The sequence below is a fragment of the Tasmannia lanceolata genome, unplaced genomic scaffold (assembly GCF_043159265.1).
Source record: "Tasmannia lanceolata isolate RefF3 unplaced genomic scaffold, GAP_Taslan_0.1 ptg000018l, whole genome shotgun sequence".
Taxonomy (NCBI): Eukaryota; Viridiplantae; Streptophyta; class Magnoliopsida; order Canellales; family Winteraceae; genus Tasmannia; species Tasmannia lanceolata.
In genome coordinates, this window is record NW_027518695.1 from 55,433,378 (window position 1) to 55,455,753 (window position 22,376).

Here is a 22,376-nt window from a genome sequence, read left to right on the forward strand (position 1 = left end):
ATCCAACCATAAATATTTTAACTATCTATATGAAAGACTTACCTTGGTAGTGAAGTGGATTTGCTTTTCCTTCTCTTCTCTCTCTTTTTCCCTCTCTCTCTTACTCTTTCTTCACTCTCTTCTCTTTTCTCTTTCTCTTCTTTTATTTTTTTTCTTCTTCTCTTCCTCTATTTATAGGCATTTTTTTCAATAGTACTTTTGCATAGTAAAGACTGTTTAATATTATTTAATTATTATTTAATTATTTTTCGTCGGTGAAGCAATGATTAATATTATTTAATTATTATTTTCGTCGGTGACGTGATGATTAATATTATTTAATTATATTTTCGTCGGTGTGTCCTTCTGTAGTGGTTCCCACTAGTGATGGGTCCCGCTGGCGTTGGGTCCCACTTTTTTGTGGGTCCTGCTTGTTGTGGGGCCCGCTGATGTGGGACCCGCTTGTGTGGAGCCCGCTGATGTGGGACCCGCTTGTGTGGGACCCGCTTGTGTGGGGCCCGCTGATGTGGGACCCGCTTGTGTGGGGCCCGCTGATGTGGGACCCACTTGTGTGGGACCTGCTGATGTGGGACCCGCTTGTGAATAGTACTCGGTGGGTCCTACTGTGAATAATAATTTTGAATAGTTTATCTCAATAGTGAACTTGCATAGTATTTCTGCATAGTAATCTTATGTAGTATTTCTGCATAGTAATCTTGCATAGTGACTATTTTGAATAGTAATTATGAATAGTGACTATTGGTAATTTTTAATATATGTAAGTATCTACTCATTTTTAGTGGACATCTAGGACGGTGGTTTAGTGGTAGGAAGCCGTTCAATCCTCGCTTAGTGTTGGCCGATGATTACCCACCTATGAGGCCATTTTTATTTATTTGTGTATATATATATATATATATATATATATATATATATATATATATTACCGGTTCTTACAGTGCATCTCTGTTTTTACTATTGCTTATTTAGTAAAAAAGGGCAATGTCTGTGTGAGAAAGGGAGAGAGCCATAGAGGTGCATGCAAAATGGAAAATTACCAATGCTAAGTTCTAGCAGAAGTTTGTGTAAAAAATGCAGCAGAGAAACCTCTCATAGCATTTCATCTTATTATGACTTATGAGTATAGAGAATGTAACCAGTTGCAAACGAAATCATCAGTCAAATACCATTTAAAGCAAACCAACACTAAGAAAGGAAGAAGAATTGAGGAGTTGAATGTCTGAAATTTCAGCTACATGATCAAATATATGAAATATACCAAGAAATGATGACAAGGAACAGCCATTTATTAATAAGGTCAATAAAAATCATGGTGGCTGGTTTAATTTTGTTAAAGTTAATTGTGCATAGACCTTACTTTCATACATTGATCAAATTCTCAAGTAATTTATACAAAGATTTTTCTTCTTTTTTCAGGATAAGCTAGAAATTATTGAAAAAGGATAACAACAAAAATAAAACAAACACTCTACCAACGGAAAAAGCTCGTAACGGTAAGAAACAAAAAAAGAAATCTCATAAGAAGTAACCATAGAATCCAAAACGGACCATAAATTCAACGAAGTATACAAGGTAAATTCCTCCAAATTAGGGTTCCTTTTTTCCTCAAATGAGTAATAATCAATGGTAGATTAGGCAAGATTAAGATAATTTTTTTTTGAGATTTAATGAGAAAATCTGGTAATTTTTGGTTGGAGAAGAAATTGGTGCAATTTTCGCTTGGTCTCATATTTTACATTTTTCATGGACAAGTATCCTTTCTTTATGCAGCTGAAATTCAATTAAAATTAATTATTTCCTTTGTTTTGTAAGAACAAGAAAGTGAAAAAATGAGGAAGTGAAAGTAGATACAGAGACTGTGTAAGTTTACTTTTCTTTAAAAATAAATAATGGAGTGAAAACCATTCATAAAATTATTAAAGGCCAAGAGGAGAGATAGAAATGTACCTTCAGCGGAGTAGCCTTTAAATCAGCTTGTGATTTATCCATATTTGGGTGCTGTGTGAGATGTTAAGAGGTATGGTTCCTTAGCATCCCCTTGGGAAGGGATTTGAGATTATGACATGAGCGGATAGCGAGTTTTATAAGCATGGTACGAAGCAGTTCTCCTGGTAAGGACACAAGTTGCAGACAGTCATGAATTTTCAAATATTGGATGGAGGTGAGGTTGTTGGGCAAGATCTCGATATTATCAACTATAAGGTGTGTAAGCTTGTTGAGCATCCCCTCTGGCAATGACTTTATTTGAGGACACTTTTTAATTTCCAATCGGTGAAGTTTTGCGATGCCTCATCAAGGGATTTGAGATTATCGCAACTGAAGATATCGAGAGATGTAAGCGTAGCAGGTAGCCTCTCCAATGACTCCAGTTGTGGATGCTCAGCAATATGCAATTGATTGAAGGATGTGAGGTTGAGCAAATCATTGGACAGGGACATGAGATTACCACAACTGATGGTCTTGGGAGATAAGTGTCGTGGTTTGTAAAGCAATATAAAAAATGTGTGCAATCTCTTCGATTCATGAAAGGTCTCAAAAATTTGTGAGAAGTTGTTGTGGGGCCTCATCACTAAGGAATGCAACATTTGCACGGGTATTGCAAGAGTTAATGTCCTCCATTCTAACATATTCATTGCCAGAAATGGATTGTGCAAGGTCATGAATCAAGCCATGCATCTTGTAACATGATCCGTACTTTTCAGCATAATATTGAAAGGACCTCCACGTCAATTCATCAAAATACTCGGAACCTGAATCTTACAATCACTTCCTTCCTTCAGGTTGGATAAATCCTTCTGCAATCCATAGCTGGATTAGAGTGTCCTTCTCAAACTTATAATCCTTTGGATATAAAGAACAGTACACAAAGCATTGTTTCAGACATGCAGGTAAGTTATCGTATCTAACTTTTAGAATTGGAATAATATTCTTTTCCATCTCTGATATTTCCCACATGTCACTTTTAAGTATATTCTTCCACCTGTTCTCATTAGTGTTTGTGCGTAAGAGACCTCCCAGAGCTTCCATTGCCAAAGGCAAGCCTTTGCACTTTTTTGCAATGTCTTTACCAATTGCTATTAAGGTTGGAGATATATCTGAGCTTCCCACTGTGAATGCTCATTGTGTAAATAAGGACCAGCTATCATCCTCCGCTAAGCCATCCAAATTATAGACATGCATTGTGCCTATGATACCTGAAACTTCCGGACAAATCCGTAGGGAAAAGTACCAAAATCCGTAGGCAATGGTTTTTCCCTACGGATTTTAGCTTGCACAACGTAGGCTAGGTGAGGGTAGGGAAAGCTTTTTCCCTGCGGAAGTTAATAAATACCGTAGGTAAATTGTACTTTTCCATACGGCTTTTTCCGTAGGCATAGATCATATTTCCCTACGGAATTTCAAAAACATTCGTAGGGAAAATTGTGCTTTTCCCCACAAAATTTCCAAAAAAAATCCGTCGGGACAGCCTTCTCTCTACGGAATTTCAAAATAATCAGTAGGGAAATGTTCTTTTCCCTACAAAATTTCAAAAAAAAAAAAAAAAAAGCCATAGGGAAAATGTGCTTTTCCCTACTGAATTTCAACAATAAATCCGTAGGGATAGCCTTTCCTATTTTCTTAATCCATTAAATATCAATTCTTTGTGACCTAGTGGATCTGTACATTCACACACATTATATATAACATCAAAATTTCCACAGTTATAACATCCATTTTCCCCCAAAATATACAAATATATAAAAACTTAACTATTTTAATTGAATATTTTTAAAATTACAAAAATTCATTAATAACAAAAGTCTCGATATTGTTCCCTCAACTGAACTTGACAAAATACAGCATTGTTAAACATTCATCATCTAATGATTTATATAACACCATCTTCATCATGTTCTCATCATCTCCTCGATCCTCATCATCAATTACTCCAGAACTCCATGTGATTTTCAGTTGAATGTTGAACTCTTTGAGATGGATGGCTGTGCAGGCACTGAACCTCTTTAGGAGCAACGGTATGTGACATATCCTGCCAAACAAAAAGTTAAAAAGAATGAAGTTCTTAGCCGATTCTCCGCAAAAATTATATATACAAGAATACACAGCATACATTACGCTTTCAGAATGAATGATCTTCAAAATGAATGATACGGAAACAACTACAACATATAGTAGAAAAAATGCATGCGTTGCACATTTGTACGACCACAAGAAACACAAGTAATATTAAAAACATCAATGGCCATATTTACAAAAGAGACACATTGGGTAGATTATATATTTTGTTTTATGTAATGCAAGAGTCAAGAAATAGGCTCATTCAATTCATCTCCCTTATATATCACATAAAAATATACATTGAAACTAAGCTATGTCCAAGTATCCCATATTGATGATGATACATTGACTTGCCAGTAAGAAGGGAAGCTATGTGCTGGTCCTCTAAGTCCAATAATCGCATCAGTCATTGCAGAAGAGACTAAAACTTGACCTTGCTGACCATATGCACACCTATAAATGAATATTGCAAACTAATACATGAATTAACTTTCATTTAATGATCCATGGAGGAGCTATTATCTGAATATTCCATCGCATAGTCGCCTTGACAAGAGACAACATCCATGATTCTGATCTCTTTGAAATTTGAGGCTCAAAGAATCCCTCGCGGTCACTATTTCCCTTTGGTATGCCTTTAAAGAGGATGTGGTCCCTACATAAATTGTCTCCATTAGAGTATGAGTGAGTTTTTTTTTTTTCTGAAACCAATTATCGCAAGAAGACCATGTCTACATTTTACCTGTCAACTCAGACAAGCGAGAGACGAAATAAACAATACTTGTACAAGCCTAACAAAACAAGCAAGACAGACCATGCATATCCAGAGTGTACACAGGGACCTATAAAAGAGGATAAGGCAGATAAATTGGTTCAAATGTGGCCATCATTCTTCTCACTATCAAAGATTATCATGCTTGCAACAAAGCAATTGTGGAATTAAATCTTAGAGAGTGTGATATCACCTATTAAGTGCTAGTTCATCATTGACACAATTAGACACCATGGTGTCCAGATGGACAAAAAAAATAATGTTTACGAGTTTGACCACTTGAACTTTAATTAAATGAAGAAATTGGAATTTGATCAGAATCTTGAACTGCCAATTGGAGAGTGCTGGAATTTGATAAGAATCTTGAACTGCCAATTGGAGAGTACCTTGGCACAGCTAGTGCATGGAGCGTCATGCTATATCCACGTTAAATCACTCCCATGACCCATGTCGATATGATAAGGCCTCTGGGGATTCCCAACAACAATGGAGACACAATACAGTCTGTATAGCGTCTAAGACAATAACAATGCAGTTAGAAATAGGAAATGGCAGCAAGCATGTTACATAGCTTTCAAAAAGTGTAATTGCAAGCACAAAATCATCTAGAGTGCAGTAGAATAACTACATATAACTAAATAATATTAGAAGACACTATATCATAAACTATAAATGGAGGAATGTGAAGTACCAGAGTGAATAGATTCAGTTATAGAAACAGATGTCTGTCAGATGAGCTCTTAGCTTAAACAATATATCTGAGCATTATAATAGAAACATAATTCATATCGCCTTCTAGTATGAGGATTACTCAAGAAATAAATATGTAATGAAACAAGGAAACCTTTTATTTTTTTCTCAAAAGGCTGACATTTCGGTGCCACTTTTACTAACCACAAACCTAAACCTCATGAACTTGACATATTCTGGTAGAAAGAACTATGAGGGTCAAGAAAAATGAAAGAGAAGAATAATTGTGAAAACATTATTCGGCTCACACGGATCATTCATATGCCACAAACCAGTGGGCGACATGGCATTGCGAATGTTCTAAACAACATTAAGAGGCATTGTGAACTATATCAAACAGAGATGCAGAATTGATGTCCTTAACAATGTAAAAAATACCAGTTAACTGAAAATTAATAAGAGCTATATGCTACGGCTGTATAGTTCTCATTATTGGCTAATAGCATGAAGAATGTCAAATAAACCATGATAAAACCTGATGCAGTTCCAAAGGCTTTCACGTTTTACCTGTTGAGAAAGAATACGGAGGGCCTGAACCCTCTTGAAACCATCTGCCAGACTCTTGCTAGGAAATAGGTCTTCTAAAGAACAAAATCATTGAAAACCTGCAAAAGGACACATACATATAATAAGATAAAAAGATTTAAGTTGTAAATAAAACCTCATCAGTGACCAAAAGGATAAGTGGATCAAAATTAAATACCTCGTCTGAAACGATTAATTTTAGAAAACTCAAATTTCAAAATCAAGTTTGAAGTTATTATGAGCAAAATATCCAAAAGATGGATAAAGTTTTTAGACTCATAAAGTTCCCAGGGAAGTCATGCATTAAAAATGCTATTCATCTCCCTAACAATCTAACAAATGAGGGGCTAACCTCAAGTTGAAGTTCATCATTACTAGGGAAAACAGAATTATAAGGGTATCACCTGTATGTTTTATGACAGTCTACTTGGATGGTTAGGATCATCCATGTATGGTCTGTCCTGCTAGCTAGAATCTGAATCAACCGAATGTAGCACTCATTATGTTACGTTGGTCGTGCCTTACCTTGTATACTTGATCCCATGTGCCCATCAAGTTGCAAATTGGAGTATTAGTCGGACCTACCATATGTCCACATAGTCCAGCAAGAGGGACCCACCATGGTCAGATAGGTGCTTAAAAGATCAAAAGCCTTAGACAGGTCTTATTTCCCAGCTTTGATAGCTTATTAAGATCAAGAAAGAAAGAATTTTAGCTACATTAGTAGCTACCGCTCCTAATTAATTTTGATCATTTAGTTATCACTCTAAAGTGATCCACATACAGGGATATGTATTGTCACCTAGACAAAAAGGAATTTATCATATATGTGAATTAGCTCCCCCTACACACCCCAATTAGCTCCCTGCTATGGAGTACATACATGCTCTATGTTATCTAAAGTTCCATGTGACAAACTTACTATTGCTCATCATTAGCTGCAAGCCGGCATACTGAGAAAGACAGTTAATTCCATCTTTTAGATGAGTGTTATGCACAATCATTTACATACACATCAACCAAACTCGGAACCAGAATAACAATTCTGAAGTCATAAGAATCAAAGATGATCTTTCCTGATCGGATGCATAGGCCACACATGAAAAGAGAGAGGAATACCATAACAGATTTTAGCAGTATATAGTGGGGCTAATCCCTAAGTAAGATATGGGTGTTCCATGAAAAGGGAAGCAAAACTAAGATACAATTCTAACATTTTAATGCAAAACTCCATTGTTATGATACAATTGTCTGAAATAAGATCACAGAGTGAATAAAACCTGTCATATTCAAAATGGTATGTATCAATGGCAAGAAATGCATGTGGATAATGACTATGTTTTTTGGTCACCAAAGGATATCTCCTCAGCTCAAAGTTAGTTACCATTGAAAACAACAAAAAATGACAAAAAGAGTAGCAAAAACAGAGTTCAATGGGTTTTACAAAAAGCCTCTTTGTATTTGCCATCAAGTGCTGACCATAGCAATGAAAATAGAAATTTCAGAAAGAAAGACAAAGCATGAAAGAAAATCATAAGCATTGATTACAGCAATACAAACAAAAGAGAAAGTACAGAAATAATCAATGACACACCTGAAAACATAAAACTTTAAAGATGAGGAAAATAAAATCCAAGTAAAAACCCTAGGGTTCTAAGTCCAAAATCCTTCTTATGCAACCCCAAGTCGCTTTCTTACAGGGAGAGTTTTTGATAATCTGATCTGATTTCCATACTAACATCTCTTGCAGCAAAAGTCAATCTCGGTGTATAACAAGGGTTCGGATTTTCAACCCCAAATTTGTGTTTTTCTGCCTAAATTCCGTCCAACCTCTCATCTATCTACCTTTTCTTCTTTAGAAAAACCATAAGAAAAGAAAAGGCAGAAACTAGGATTGAATAACAGTCCTAGCATCCAAATTAAAATATAAAATCGATTCAACAAACCATTAGCAAATGAGCATGTGGGTTCTGGGCACCAAAAGAAGATTCAAAAAGGTCAATAAAAAGAACAAAAACGCCATTATCATTCACCTGGGCCTTAAATTTCGGGCCTACACATCAGTAGTAGAGCGGCAAAAGAAACCCTAGAAACCCATTTTGCTGTTCAGGAAACAAAATCGCAACCAAAAGGAAACAAATACGTAATTAATCTACACTATTCAGGACGCAAAGACATGATTAATTCCAAAATCACAACGAAAAGGAGAAAGTAACAAACAAAAATCTATGAAATGGTTCCCGAGCAAAGCCTCTTGCGGCAAAAGAAACCCTACCTACGGAAATTTTTTAAGAAGGCAAAACTCGGTATTTCCCTACGAAAAACTACTGATTCCTGTAGGGAAAGGTGTACCGTAGGCATATCGCTCAGGATTTCCCTACGAATTGCATAGTAATCCTTAGGTAGACACTATATCCCTACAGATAAAACTAACACCTGTAGGGATATGAAGTATTTTCGTACTGATATAAAATGGGTAGGGAAAAGGTGAATTTTCCCTACTGACATAACTAAAGTCGGTAGGGAAAGCCCATATCTGTTGTAGTGATTTTACTTCCTTTTGCACCAAAACTGAATGGGGCTTGTAGCCTCTGCCAGTCACAGTCATTCCATACATCGTCTAAGACGAGTAGAAATCTCTTGCAACTCAATAGTTCCTTGAGGCTAACTTGAAGTGGATCGATTTCGTTAAGGCAACAACGTTTCTTTGTCATTGATTCAAAAATTGCTTTTGTTACTCTACAAATATCAGAATCTTCAGAGACACAAACCCATCCTCGAACTTGAAAATGATCTTCCACCCTTTTATCATTGTAAATAAGCTGGGAAAGAGTCGTCTTTCCAAGTGCCCCAATTCTGACTATCGGAATAACACATATATCCTTTGATGATGATGATGATGCAGATTCTTTCGAAACCAACATCAATTTTATTAACTCCTCTTTATCGCTACCCCGACCAAAAACATTTGATTCGTCTATTAAGGAACTAATCTGTGATTGCCTTTTTATTCCACGTTACCTCCCCTCATCTCCTTGTTTGAGATGGGGGGGAGGCATAACTTGCAACATTCTTTGAACCTTCTCGTATACCTCTTCTTCCATGACTCCAAAAGGATGAGAAGCAGCAAATCCTTCCATAATATAACTTTGCATCCAAAGAAGGAATACATGTTACCAAGCCATCAGATTGTATCTTGAGGAATCCAACCAAAGTGGAAAGATAGAAAAAATTGAACAGAAATCCTTCAAAATGAAATTGAGCAGCTAAAAGTATATGCCTTGAAGATTCAGTATTTCCAGCTATGGATCCTACAATTCCTTATAAAGCTCCCTGACAACCCCTTCATCCATCTTGACCCTGGCTAATAGCCTAGATTGGGCCCGGGGACTGATCTTTCCGTTGGCTTTGCTACAACAGTACTCATAGTGTAAGGTCAGCGGGGGGTGGCATAGCTAAATTCCTCATTGAGATGACTGGACAAACTCTCGACCAAATTGTTCCAGCGCAACGATTAATAGCATCCTTGAAACTAATTTCATTGAAGTAGTTAGGGCTCTAATTGAGTGAGCCGTGGATCATAAATGATGAGCGTAGCTTAATTTACCTAATCTCACAACTCAAGAATTTGGATAGAGTTAAGAGAATGCCTAACTTATAAGAGGAGGTAGAGACCAAGTATTGGCATTTCAAATCATAAATCAAGCAATTTTCAGGGTACAACAAAATATTGTCATTTCTCTTATATTATTCTCTAATAGTCCACTTCAAATAGTAAATCAAGCAATTTTCATGGTAAAACAACCCAGTAGGGTCCTCTTCAAGTCCAAACTTATGCTCTAACAGAACACACCAGCTGAGAGGTGCCTATAGCAGCAATGCTTAAGCTATTGGGTACTGAAAGTACTATCATTAGGAGACAGACATTTAATAAGTTATGCAAACATTTACTTTGCAACTCTCCGGATTGTTGATTACATGTTTGGCATCTAGATTTCTTTAGTTTAGATTTTCTACTTGTCAGTAGGAGGTATGGGCCAATATGTAGAGGATTTTATTAGCAAATTTATAACCTTTTGAACTTCCAATGCAACCTAATAATATAAGTAATCATGGACAGAATTTAATATATTGCTCTGCTCTCATATACAAGAATACGGGATTGTCAATATATTTTAGTGTTACATTGCAGGCTACATAATCAGATTGTGTCACTAGTTACGCTGTTATTTAGTGGTAGGTTAACAATAATATGAATATCAGTAAATTATTTTTGTATTTGCTAAAATTTGCAGTCTCTCACTATTATGCGTTTTTTTAATATATTCATACAGATTCTCTGTTAGTTCAATAATGTTTCCTTGAATATAAAGCCAATATCGAAGAATTATTAGAAGTTACAAAGTGAATGCCAGCTCCACGCACTCATAGTGCCACACACCCATATGCCCGAGTTTTGGAACAATTGGGATTCATATTGACTGATAGGGTTGTGAAGAGTGGTCCCAACACCTTCGCCAGTTGCTCCGGACCGTGTCTTTGTTTGAGGCTTGGATAACATGGAGTTATCAGCCCCCAAGTTTCCAAAACTGAAAATAAAAAATAATTTATTGAGAATCTGAATTTATTGTCCTATTTTACTACAAGTAAAATAAGTTTTATCCAATATTTTAGAATGTCTTGCAACCATTTTATTCAGTAGGGTGACTAGCCATGTCAACTCAACTCAAGGTCATGACTAAAACCTGGTAATCTTTTTTAATACAACCAGATGCCTAGGCTACATTATTATTTTAAAGATAAAAATATATCATTTGAAAATAAAACCCTGTGGTACAGCAAAATGGAACGAGATGTCTCAACAAAGAAGATACCAAGCAGGTGACTAAAAAGTACTAACAACTCTATAACCCAACCACTATGCCTAAGAAAAACTAAATCTCAAAGAACCTGCCATCAGGAAAATAGTGCCTGAAACAAAACAGCAGCACAAAATGGATGAAACTTTTGCTGCTTGGATAGATGTAGCAGGATGCGGACAGGAACAACAACCCCTCTGATGTGTACCACGAACTACTGCAAGGGGAGGGTGTTCTCAATGCTCCGCGAAGAGCGCTCCACGCTCTCTCCTTTGGTTCCTATTTGCAGTATTTTTAACAGATGTCGAAATGTAGTTGAAGAATGTTGGACTAAATTTGTATAGATAGAATTCTGATAGCCATTTTGCTAATCTCCAAGGTCCATAGGACATTCTTCTACTACATCAATTGGCGTGGATCACCTTTGACTATAAGATTTAGGAATAGTTCTTCCTTGAAGATACAAAGAGCCACCAAGAGTTCTACTTCATTAATCTGTTGTAATCTTTGTTTATCTGTTTTTCATATATTTAAATATTGTCGTCTCTCCCATGGATGTAGGCACCATTTTCAAACAGCATAAAACACTGTTATCATTATATTAGTTTTTTGGTTCCTTTTGTATGTGAGATTGAATTAGGCCTGTCAAATTTCTACAACTCCTTTTCATCTAGGGTGATTGTGCGCATCTGTAGGGAATAGTCATGCCCTAAAAATTGGGGTGGGGATACCCTATGTCTTTAAAAAAATTTAAAAAAATTTAAAAAGATTTCTACAACTCCTATTCATCTAGGGAGCAAAGCTTCCAATGAAATGATGCAAACTATAAATTCATACCATCCAATACGCACAATTGAAGATAAATTGGTGGTAGGATCAACAGCTGAAGATCCCAAAAGGGCTCAACTAGTAAGATTTCTAGGGCCGGACAAAACATGGTTTTGGTGTTGAAAAGCATACTACAGTTTCTCTGTTGCTTCTGAAGCATCAGTCTTTCAATGATTGTACAAGACTTAGGGATTGTGCCAGTGGCTTTGCATTGCAATCCTTGCCCACGTACGCTTTAGTAGAAAGTTACACACAATACACACTAGCAAAGCAAATAAAAATTGTTAACAAAGACGGAGCTTCAAGAAACAATTTTGGCTATGCATCTAGAGGCATTTTACATAGAATTGGTAATGGAGATTTCATTATTGGCTATTTGAATTTGTGGTAGCTATTAAGAATATTGCAATTCCAATCTCTGAACTTGTTTCTTCTTCCTTTTTTTTTGTTTCTATTCTAAAAAACGAACCACATATTCGGTCAAAAGACAGTTCACGAGGCTCCTTTTGGAAGTCCTGAAGCATCAGACCAATATAACAATACAAAAAGAAAGGACAACATGCTGATGGAAGATGCCGTGTTCTTCACTTATTAAATAGATAGAGAAAATAGTTTGTCAGCATCAAAATGTATGCAGATTTATCTTTGTGGTTTGTTAGAAGGAAATCATGAATTGCATAGCAACCAAGCATAACTTTGTTTGTATGGAGGTACCTATTGGTTATTAAATTCTATACTTACATGATGTTCAAGATCCATTCCAGACTGCATATTTAGATATAAGAGAATAGTGCCCGCTGAATTCTCTTAACCTGAATGAAAAGATTAGCATGTAAGTTGACATATATATTACATGAACTTCACGTCACTTTGGCACGTCTTTGATTTATTGCTTAGATGGAATGCAAAAACATAACAATTTTGAGATAAATAAAGTCATGGAATTTAAAGTTGTAGAAATCTACAGGATGAAAATTCTTTTCGCTGCATGTTCAACTAAAGCAACATCTAAACAAGTAAATAATTCAAATGATAATGGGTATTCAGAAAAACGTAACTGAATAAAAAAGAATTGAATGACCTTGTACTCATAGAACATGGAAGAGTCTACAGTAAGGCAATAACAAAATTTTGGTAAATTTTTTGAAAAAGGAGAGTATGACCTGTGTGGAATTTCCATTTTTGGAGAGAGATGGATTAGGGTTTTGAAAAGAAGATGGAATTGAGAACTATATAGAAGAGGAAAAAAGATCTATGGCTTCGAAGGGTGTAAGAAGGAAAACTATGTATCTAATACGAGGTTAAACTCAATCCCTTGTTAAGGGAACTTGATCCCTATGCTATGGAATGGTGTAATATCATCTATAGTCATATAAGAGAGAGAGATAGAGGAGAGAAATCCTCCATAGGGGAGAATAATCTATTTTTCTTTGTTCTATTAATGAGCTTGACAATGTATTTTGCATAAAAGAAATTACCAAAAAACTAAAATACCATAATAAACAGAAATGCTCGCTAGTGCAGAATGTTCAACAAAATCAAACTAAGAAGTGACTAGATCAAATCCGAATCAACTCGGGTAATGAATGGAAAGACCACATTCAAGGCAAAACATAGTCTCATTGGATGGCTTCTGATGCAAGCTACTATTGTTTTTTATGAACTTGAAATTCCAATAAAATCTGTCTGTGCATGTGCGTGCGTGTGTGTGTGTGTGTGTGTGTGTGTGTGTGTGTGTGTGTGTAAGATGAAAAATAACAGAGTTTTGATGCTCAGCTCTACCAGAAGTTAAGCATAAAGAATGTGATCAATTGCAAATGAAATCATCAATCAAATAACATGTAAACCAAACCAACACTAAATAAAACGGAAGAAGATTTGAATAGTTGAATGCCTAAAATTTCAGCTACAAGATGAATTAATATGGTATCATAATGACAAGGAACAACTAATGAGTAGTAAGGACAATAAAAATCCATGGTGGCTGGTTTGACTTTGTTAAAAGTTAATTATGCATAGATCTTACATTCATACATTGATGAAATTCTGAAGTAATGTATACAAAGATACTTTTTCTTTTTTCAAGGATTAGTTGAAACTTATTGAAAAATGAAAACAAAGAAAAGTACAACAAACACTCCACCAAGGAACAAAAATCAAAGGGCCCAAAACAGAGCATAAATTCAATGAAGCATATGAGGTAAATTCATCCTAGTTAGGGTTTCTTTTGTCTCAAACAAGTCATAATCTACTTTATATCAGGCAAAGACCAAGACAAAAAATTTTGAGATATAATGAAAAAATTAAAGAAATGATTGGATTGGGGAGAAGAAAGTGGTGTAATTTTCACCTTGCCTTTTCTTTTAATTTTTCATGGATGAGTGTCCTTTCTTTATGAACCTGAAATTCCTGTAAAATTAATTATTTCTTTTGTTTTGTAAGAAAGTGAAACAAAGAAAATGAGGAAATGAAAAGAGATAGAGAGAAATTGAGGTTTACTATTCTTTAGTCCTAACTGATACTTTTGACTAACCTCGGTGAATGGATAAAGGCATCCAAAAATCATGGAGAAGGGGAAACATATGGAAACAGGTAGGGATCATTCTTTTTTTTTTAAAGGTAAGCTAGGATATAACCTCCAACTTCTTTATCATTCTTCATTTGGTAGGCCTAAACTAAAAGAGTAGGTGAGATTTTGAAATAAATTGGAGAAACTTTAGGGCAGTAAAAAGTTGCAACTAAGAAAGGTCCAATAAAGCATTTTAAGTTAACATGTATGTTTGTGTGTGTGCGCTTTTAACTATTTCTTATTTAACAAAAAAGAAGTCAATATGCCAGTGTGTTTGTGTGTCTGTATTTTTAATTTTCCTTAATTAGCAAAAAAAATCGATGTGTGTGTGTGTGTGCGTGTGTGAGGAAAAGGGAGAGATAGAGAAAGAGGTACATGCAAGTTGGAAAATTAATTAAATGTTGATGCTAAGTTCTAATAGAAGTTGGTGTAACAAATGCACAAGAGAAACCTTTAGACACCACTCATCTTCTTATAAGCATATGGAATGTAACTATTTGCAAACTAAATCACCAATAAAAAAGATACAAAGAAATGATGACAAGTAACGACCAATGAATAGAAAGCTCAATAAAAATCCATGGTGGCTTGTTTGACATTGTTAAAGTTAACTGTGCATAGATCTTAGTTACACACATTGATCAAATTCTTAATACAGACAGTTCTTTTCTTCTTGAGAAACTGAAACTAATTGAAAAAGGAGAACAGAGAAAAATAAAACAAATACTGCACCAAGGGAAAAAGCCACTAAAGGAAAAGAAAAGGAAATCCCATAAGAACCAAAGCAGCCAGAACAGTGCTTAAATTCAGCGATGGGTACTCAGTAAATTCATTCCAGTTGGATTCTTTTTGTTACAAAAAAGGTAACAATTTATTGTAGACTACTAGGTAAGTAAAATTGAAAATAAATGGCGAAGAATGTACGAACCACTCTTTTAGCATCATCAACTAATGTCAGATTTGATTTTAGAGAAGAAAAATTCAACCCAAACATACAACAAAGAAAAACATTTAACCTACTTCGAACCATGTAAGATATAATTTTGTAAGGGCATCTAAAATTTCTTTGAGTAGATTTTTTTCCAGCATCATGTTGTTCCATCCTAATCCATAGAACTAGAACAAAGAGCATTCTACTAGCATCAAATCAACTAATTTCGAATTTGATTTTAGATTAAAATATCTCAACCTAGACATACCGCATTTAAACCTCCTTTGAACTATGTAAAACATAATTTTGTTTTGGAACAGCAATTTTTTTGAGTTTATGTGTTTGCCAGCATCATGATGTTCCATACTAGGCTAAAAAACTAGAATAGAGAGTTTCAAATTTGGGTTTCTGTTTACTGACCGTAAGTAATAGAAGTATGCATCTTTATCAATGCATTCATTTTTTAATCTCTTTTGAGGTTCTTAAGCATTACTAATTTGAATGTTAGGCATGTATGTGTTCCTTGTCTTGTCTCTTGAGATTTTACGTGCACTAATGGGGTTCCCACATTTTATTGATCAAGAATTTCAAAAGTTTCTACTGCATGAACGCTTTGGGTTGGAGAAGAAAGTCATTGGATATTTGCTTTGTCTTATTGTTTTCATTTTTCATGGATAGGTGCACTTTCTTTATGAACTTGAAATTCCAATAAAATGTGTGTGTGTGTGTGTGTGTGTGTGTGTGTGTGTGTGTGTGTGAGGGGTAGATTCAAGATGAAAAATTAACGTAGTTTTGATGATCAGTTCTAACAGAAGTTTAGGGAATGTAATCAATTGCAAATGAAATCATCAATCAAATAACATTTAAAGCAAACCAATGCTAAATAAAAAGAAAGAAGATTTGAAGAGTTGCTACAGGATCAATTAATATGAATGATACCATAGAGTTCAAAACAGAGCATAAATTCAATGAAGCATGTAAGGTAAATTCATCCTAGTTAGGGTTCCTTTTGTCTTAAACAAGTCATAATCTACTGTATGGGAAGATTAAGACAAGAAATTTTGAGATATAATGAAAAATTAAAGGACCTGAAAAAAAAATCTCTTTATGAGCCTGGAATTCCAGTAAAATTAACTGTTTCCTTTGTTTTGTTTTGAAAGAGAGAAAATGAGGAAATGAAAAGAGATAGAGAGAAATTGAGGTTTACTATTCTTTAAAATAAATAATGGATTGAAATATATTCATATGTCCAAGAGCCCTAATTTGGGATTGAACCTCTAACTCAATGGTTAAGGCTTTTTCATCAACCTGGAGGTTCAATCCCATCTTACGGACCAAAAAAAATAAAACAAAAGTCAAGAGAAGAGACAGTCGTGTACCTTCTCCAGAGTAGTCTTCAAACCCTCCTGCCATTTATCCATATATTGGGGATGTGTGAGATATTGGGCCAATATTGGCCTCCGTCCTTTTGACACTGTTTCTTTACTTCCGGACAGTCAATAATATCTAATTTCTGAAGCGTGGTGGGCAGCCCATCCTCCGGCAAGGAAAGGAGTTGAGGACAATAGGCAATGGTCAATTGGTTGAGGGAGGTGAGGTTCTTCAACATCCCGTTGGGCAGGGATTTCAGATTACCACAAGAATAGATGTCGAGGGTTTTAAGTGTGGGGGGCAGTAGCATGCTTGGAGAGAATTCGAGTTGTGAACATTGAGAAATATTCAAGTATTGGAGGGAAGTAAGGTTTTTAGAAAAGATATCAACATTATCAACTGAGAGAGATGTAAGCATGTCGAGCATTCCCTCTGAAAACTGCTGCATTAGAGGGCACTTTATACTTGTCATTGAACGGAGGCCGATGATGTTTGGCAATGACTCTAGTTGTGGACAGTTATTAATATATAAATATTCGAGGGAGGTGAGGTTATTACGCATCCCCTTGGATAGGGATTTGAGATTAGGACAGTTGGAGATCAAGAGAGATATAAGCGTGGTGGGTAGCTCCTCCTCGCCTGCCAATGACTCCAATTGCGGACAATTTCTAATTACCAATTGTTTGAGCGATGTAAGGTTGTTGAAAATCCCCTTGGCCATGGATTTGAGATTAGAACATGAGAATATCTTAAGGGATTGAAGAGTGATGGGCAGTTCCTCCAATGACTCCAATTGCGGACAACTGCTAATCTGCAATTTTTTGAGGGACGTAAGGTTGCTGAAAATCCCCTTGGACATGGATTTGAGATTAGAACATGAGAATATCGTAAGGGATTGAAGAGTGATGGGCAGTTCCTCCTCTGGCAAGAATGGGCATTGAGTAACCAAGTCCAGATCTTGGAGGGAACTCAGTTTTCCTAGCCCCCTTGTAGGCATACACTTGAGGCTATCACAACCGTTGGATATATCGAGAGATCTAAGCGTGATGGGAAGGCCCTCCTCGTCGTCTCCCAATGACTCAAGTTCAGAACACCAGTCAATTTTTAAATATTGGAGAGAAGGAAGGTCATGCAAGCCGGCCTCCTTTGGCCAAGACACCAACTCATTACATCGAATGATCTCCAATTTCTCAAGTACGGTTAAGGGTTGAAGAAATCCAGCGGGTAAGGATATCAGGCCTTTAATAGAGCGAATTTGTAATGACTTTAGAGTAGTGAGGCAAGGAACCGAGGCCAATACCATCTCGTTACAGTCTTGTAATTCCAAATTATTAATGGATAGGAGGTGGGGAAATCTCTGCAGCTTAGGACAATTTGACATATTTAGTGTGCCAAGACATGGCATGTCCCCTTCCCTTGCTCCACTCCATTCCTCCAAATTCGGCATGTCTACAAGCTCTAACTCCTCCAATGATGGAAAACCCTTAATAACCTTATTGGACCCACCAATAAACTCACCTTCAATATGTTTCAATCCATCCATTCCGTTAATCTGGAGCTTCTTGAGGAAAGGTAGCTGCCCAAGGGGTGGAAGCTGTTGGCAATCCAAACATTGAACGAGACTAACAGTGTTCAGATTCGTCAAATTACCGCTCATCATCCACCTGGGGAAACTAACACCACCATAAGATAAAATCTTTAGGGTTTTGAGGTTGGAGTGAGGTTGGAGGCTTTCAAGTACCTCCTCATCAACTGCAGCATCTCGTGGATTATCATTGCTCCATTCCAACGTCAACTCATCAGGGTGCTCTTTCTTCTTCAAATTGGCTTCTTTACCTTCCTTCTCATCTATCACATTCTCCAAATTTGCAATGTGAATACTTCCCCTCAACTCTGTCAAGTTCTTTAACTCCTTTATTCCACATCCACTTTCTTTGCCCACAACAAATATAGTCAGTGTTTGAAGACTTATTAATTTCCCAAGTTCTGGCGGCGTACGAATCTTACAACCCCAAAATGCAAGATGCCGTAAGTTAATTAGGTTGGTGGTGGACTTTGGTAACTCAATAAGTAGGGTGCAACCACCGAGTTTTAGTGTTTGCAAATTATAGAGGCTACCTATTGATTCCGGCAAGGTTGCAATATTTGTATGAGAGAGATCAAGGTACCTCAAATATTTTAATTCGCCAATAGAATCCGGCAATTCTGTGATACAAGTATCACCCAAATCTAACACCCGTAAGCATCTCAATTTTAGGAAGAAATCATGAGCAACTTGCTTAGTGAGTGTCTCGTACCTTGGTGGTAGCAGAAATGTGCGCAGCCTCTCAGATTCAAGAAAGGACTTGAAAATTCGTGAGTGTTCATTGCATTCCCATACTGATGCATGACGAACCTTTGCAGCGATATTCGAAGAGTCGATGCTATTTTTTATTCTGAAGCATTCATCACCAGAAACGGATTGCGCAAGGTCATGATTTAAGTCATGCATCTTGTAGCATGATCTGTTGAGCCCTCTAGAATATTTAAAGAACGACCTCCATGTCAAGTCATCAAAATAGTCAGAGCCTATGTCTTCCAATCGCTTCTCAGATTGGATAAATCCTTCTGCAATCCAAAGTTGGATTAGAGTGTCCTTCTCAAATTCATAATCCTTTGGAAACAGGGAGCAGTACACAAAACATTGTTTCAGATATGCAGGTAAGTGATCATAGCTAACCTTTAGGATTGGAATAACATCATCTTTCATCTCTGATATTTCCCACATATCACTTTCAAGGATATTCCTCCACTTTTTCTCATCAGTATTTGAACGTAAGAGACCTCCAAGAGCTTCTATTGCCAAAGGCAAGCCATTGCACTTTTTCACAATCTCTTTTCCAATTGCTACTAAGTTCGGAGATACATCTGAGCTTCCCACTATGAATGCCCGTTGTGTAAACAGGGTCCAGCCGTTGTCCTCGTCTAAACAAACCAAATTATAGTCGGGGATTGTGCCCATGATTCTAGAAACTCTATAACTCCGCGTAGTAACTATAATTCTGCTCCCTTTTTCTCCAAAACTGAATGGGGACTGTAGCCTCTGCCAGTCATTAGGATTGACATGCCATACATCGTCTAGTACGAGTAGAAATCTCTTGCCACTCAATTCTTCCTTGAGTCTAACTTGAAGTGGATCGATTTCGTTAAGATCACAAGAGTTCTTTGTCACTGATTCCATAATTGCTTTTGTTATTCTACACATATCAAAATCTTCAGAGACGCAGACCCATCCTCGAACTGAAAAATGATCTCCCACCCTTTCATCATTGTAAATAAACTGCGCGAGAGTTGTCTTTCCGAGGCCCCCAATGCCGACAATCGGAATAACAGATATATCCTTGGACGAAGATGACGACGACGATGATGATGCGGATTCATCCAGTAGCAATTTTACTATCTTCTCTTTGTCGTTATCCCGGCCGAATATATTTGATTCGTTTATTATGGAGCTAGTCAGCGATTGCCTTTTTATTTCACTCCGCCTCCCTCCATCTCCATGTCTGAGATGAAGGTCATGCCTCTCCTTTGCAATTTTATCCAGTCTCTCCTGAATTTCCTTTATCTTCTGTACGATCGTCTTATCTCGAGACAAAAATGGGATGGAACTAAGAAGAGCAGAAAAGAAGTTGTATACCTGATGCTTCCTCTTTCTGAATTGATTTCCGCCTTCCAATTTTAATCGGAGCACGTCCGTTGCAAACTCTTCCACTACATCATCCGCGTCATATGCAACATCCTTAAGCTTTCGAAGCCAATCTTTAACTTCATTACTAGTTACTTGCTGCTCTTCAGCATCTTGAAGCACAGCTTGAATTGTGGATAATGTGCTGGAAAGGTTTTTGATCTCCTCATCAGTACCCAGCAGTAAATTATTAATCACTTTTATGGCTCCCTCCAAATTGCTAACAGCTCTATCAACAATGGGAGAAACGAATATATCCATACCCATACCTTGGTGACCAACGACAATTGAAGAGTTGTTTTTTATAGGACTCAATTTTTGCTCTAGCAGCAAGAAAAGCAAGTTTGATTGTAGAAAATCGTGCTTCTTCGGATGTTCTTTGATCTCTGTTACAATTTTCCAAATCAGTTCTGTAGAGTTTGTGGCTGGCCAAGGAGCACAGGATCCAAGGAGCATCAAGACAAGAAAAAAGAGACAAAGAATCAATAATTTTCTTTGGACTTTTTTTGACTTTTTTACAATTTTTCATATCACTTCTATACATGGCCGACCAAGGTCATCATCACAAATATATATATATATATAGAGGAAAAGGATTGTACACTCGACCGTACCTAAGGTTAGGTACGGTAGAGTGCCAAATCACATGGGTCCCACATTTTTGTTGGTCATCTAAACCATTCATTTGCAAGGCCCCCATCATAGATAGGGTGCATACCAAAAATCAGCTCCATAGGATCATCCTAACCCATCCATTTGTGGAGGTCAAAATGGACAGACACTGTTTGTCCACAAATCTGCCCATTTTGCCCTCTAGTTTTGGAGGGGTTAGGATGATTCAATGGTGCTGATTTTTGGTACACACCCTATCTATGATGGGGCCTTGCAAATGAATGGTTTAGATGACCAACAAAAATGTGGGACCCATGTGATTTGGCACTCTACCGTACCTAACCTTAGGTACGGTCGAGCGTACAATCCTTTTCCTCATATATATATATATATATATATATATATATATATATCTACTACTGTATAGCTACAGAAAAAACAGATTTCTTTTCTTTTTATCTCAGATTTACATGTCAGCATTAATATTTACATTCTCTGCCATCCTAACTTTCACCTTTAATAATTTTTCTCCAAAAATGCAGTGAATGCCCTTGCGGCCACGTCTTTCTCTTTGTCCGTAATTGTAGGCTGGATTGAGGAATGTATTTCGAACCCTTCTTTTTCCATTCTTTTGAATGGCGCCCCCCAAGGCTTCTTTTCTTCTTCTAATGGCCTTCGCCAAGGAGACCCCCTCTCCCCCCTCCTCTTCTCTATCTCCGTGGAAATGCTTTCTGTGCTTCTCGATTCTGCCACCTCATCCAATGCTCTTTCCACCCCGTTTGTCCAAGGGCCTTTATCCATTTCTCATTTGCTATTCGCAGATGATCTAATGATCTACGCCAAGGGTACTTCAGAAAATGCTAATGTCCTCTCCTACTGTCTTAAGCAGTTCAACAGCATCACTGGGCTGGAGTCTAACCCTTCCAAATCAGAAGTCTTCTTTCGAGGTACTTTGCTCAGAGATAAGAAGGAGATCCTCGAAATTCTGGGGTTTGCTGAAGGAGCTCTCCCCATAAGATATCTTGGTCTCCCATTGTTTACTTCGAGACTCTCTATTTCTGACTGTGCCCCGCTGATTTCTAAAGTTCGCAAGCACATTGCCAGCTGGTCCAGCAAATGCCTAAGCCAAGCTGGGAGAATTGAACTCGTGAAAACTGTGTTAAACAGTTTCATGATATATTGGTCTTCAGCTTTTGACATTCCAAAAGGTGTCATGGACACGATTGAGTTAATCTTCAGATCTTTCATATGGGGTAGCGCTGAAGGAAAAAAAACTCACCATTCCGTTTCATGGGAAGAAATGTGCAAACCCAAAAGCTAAGGGGGGGCTGGGCTTAGGCTCATCAGGGACATTAATGTGTCTCTCAGAATCAAACAGG

The 22,376-nt window shown here is 36.9% G+C and overlaps 2 protein-coding genes across 6 annotated transcripts; both read right to left on the reverse strand.

Annotated features, from left to right (window-relative positions):
• Positions 1-3,736: 3,736 nt before the first annotated feature.
• On the reverse strand, positions 3,737-20,818 carry LOC143850810 (putative disease resistance protein RGA3). Of its 5 annotated transcripts, none has more exons than XM_077360074.1 (6): positions 16,670-20,818; positions 14,141-14,190; positions 12,532-12,602; positions 6,086-6,183; positions 5,215-5,343; positions 3,737-4,027 (listed from the first exon to the last, which is right to left on the reverse strand). In XM_077360074.1, the coding sequence occupies exon 1, from the start codon at positions 20,650-20,652 to the stop codon at positions 16,687-16,689; it is 3,966 nt and encodes a 1,321-aa protein (XP_077216189.1). In that variant the 5' UTR covers positions 20,653-20,818; the 3' UTR covers positions 3,737-4,027; positions 5,215-5,343; positions 6,086-6,183; positions 12,532-12,602; positions 14,141-14,190; positions 16,670-16,686. The 5 variants fall into 5 exon arrangements, with proteins under 5 accessions (XP_077216189.1, XP_077216190.1, XP_077216187.1 ...); XM_077360075.1 differs by having other exon boundaries at positions 14,141-14,199; XM_077360072.1 differs by lacking the exon at positions 14,141-14,190.
• LOC143850487 (disease resistance protein RGA2-like) lies at positions 8,614-9,027 on the reverse strand. Its single transcript, XM_077359731.1, has one exon. The coding sequence runs from the start codon at positions 9,025-9,027 to the stop codon at positions 8,614-8,616; it is 414 nt and encodes a 137-aa protein (XP_077215846.1).
• Positions 20,819-22,376: the final 1,558 nt, after the last annotated feature.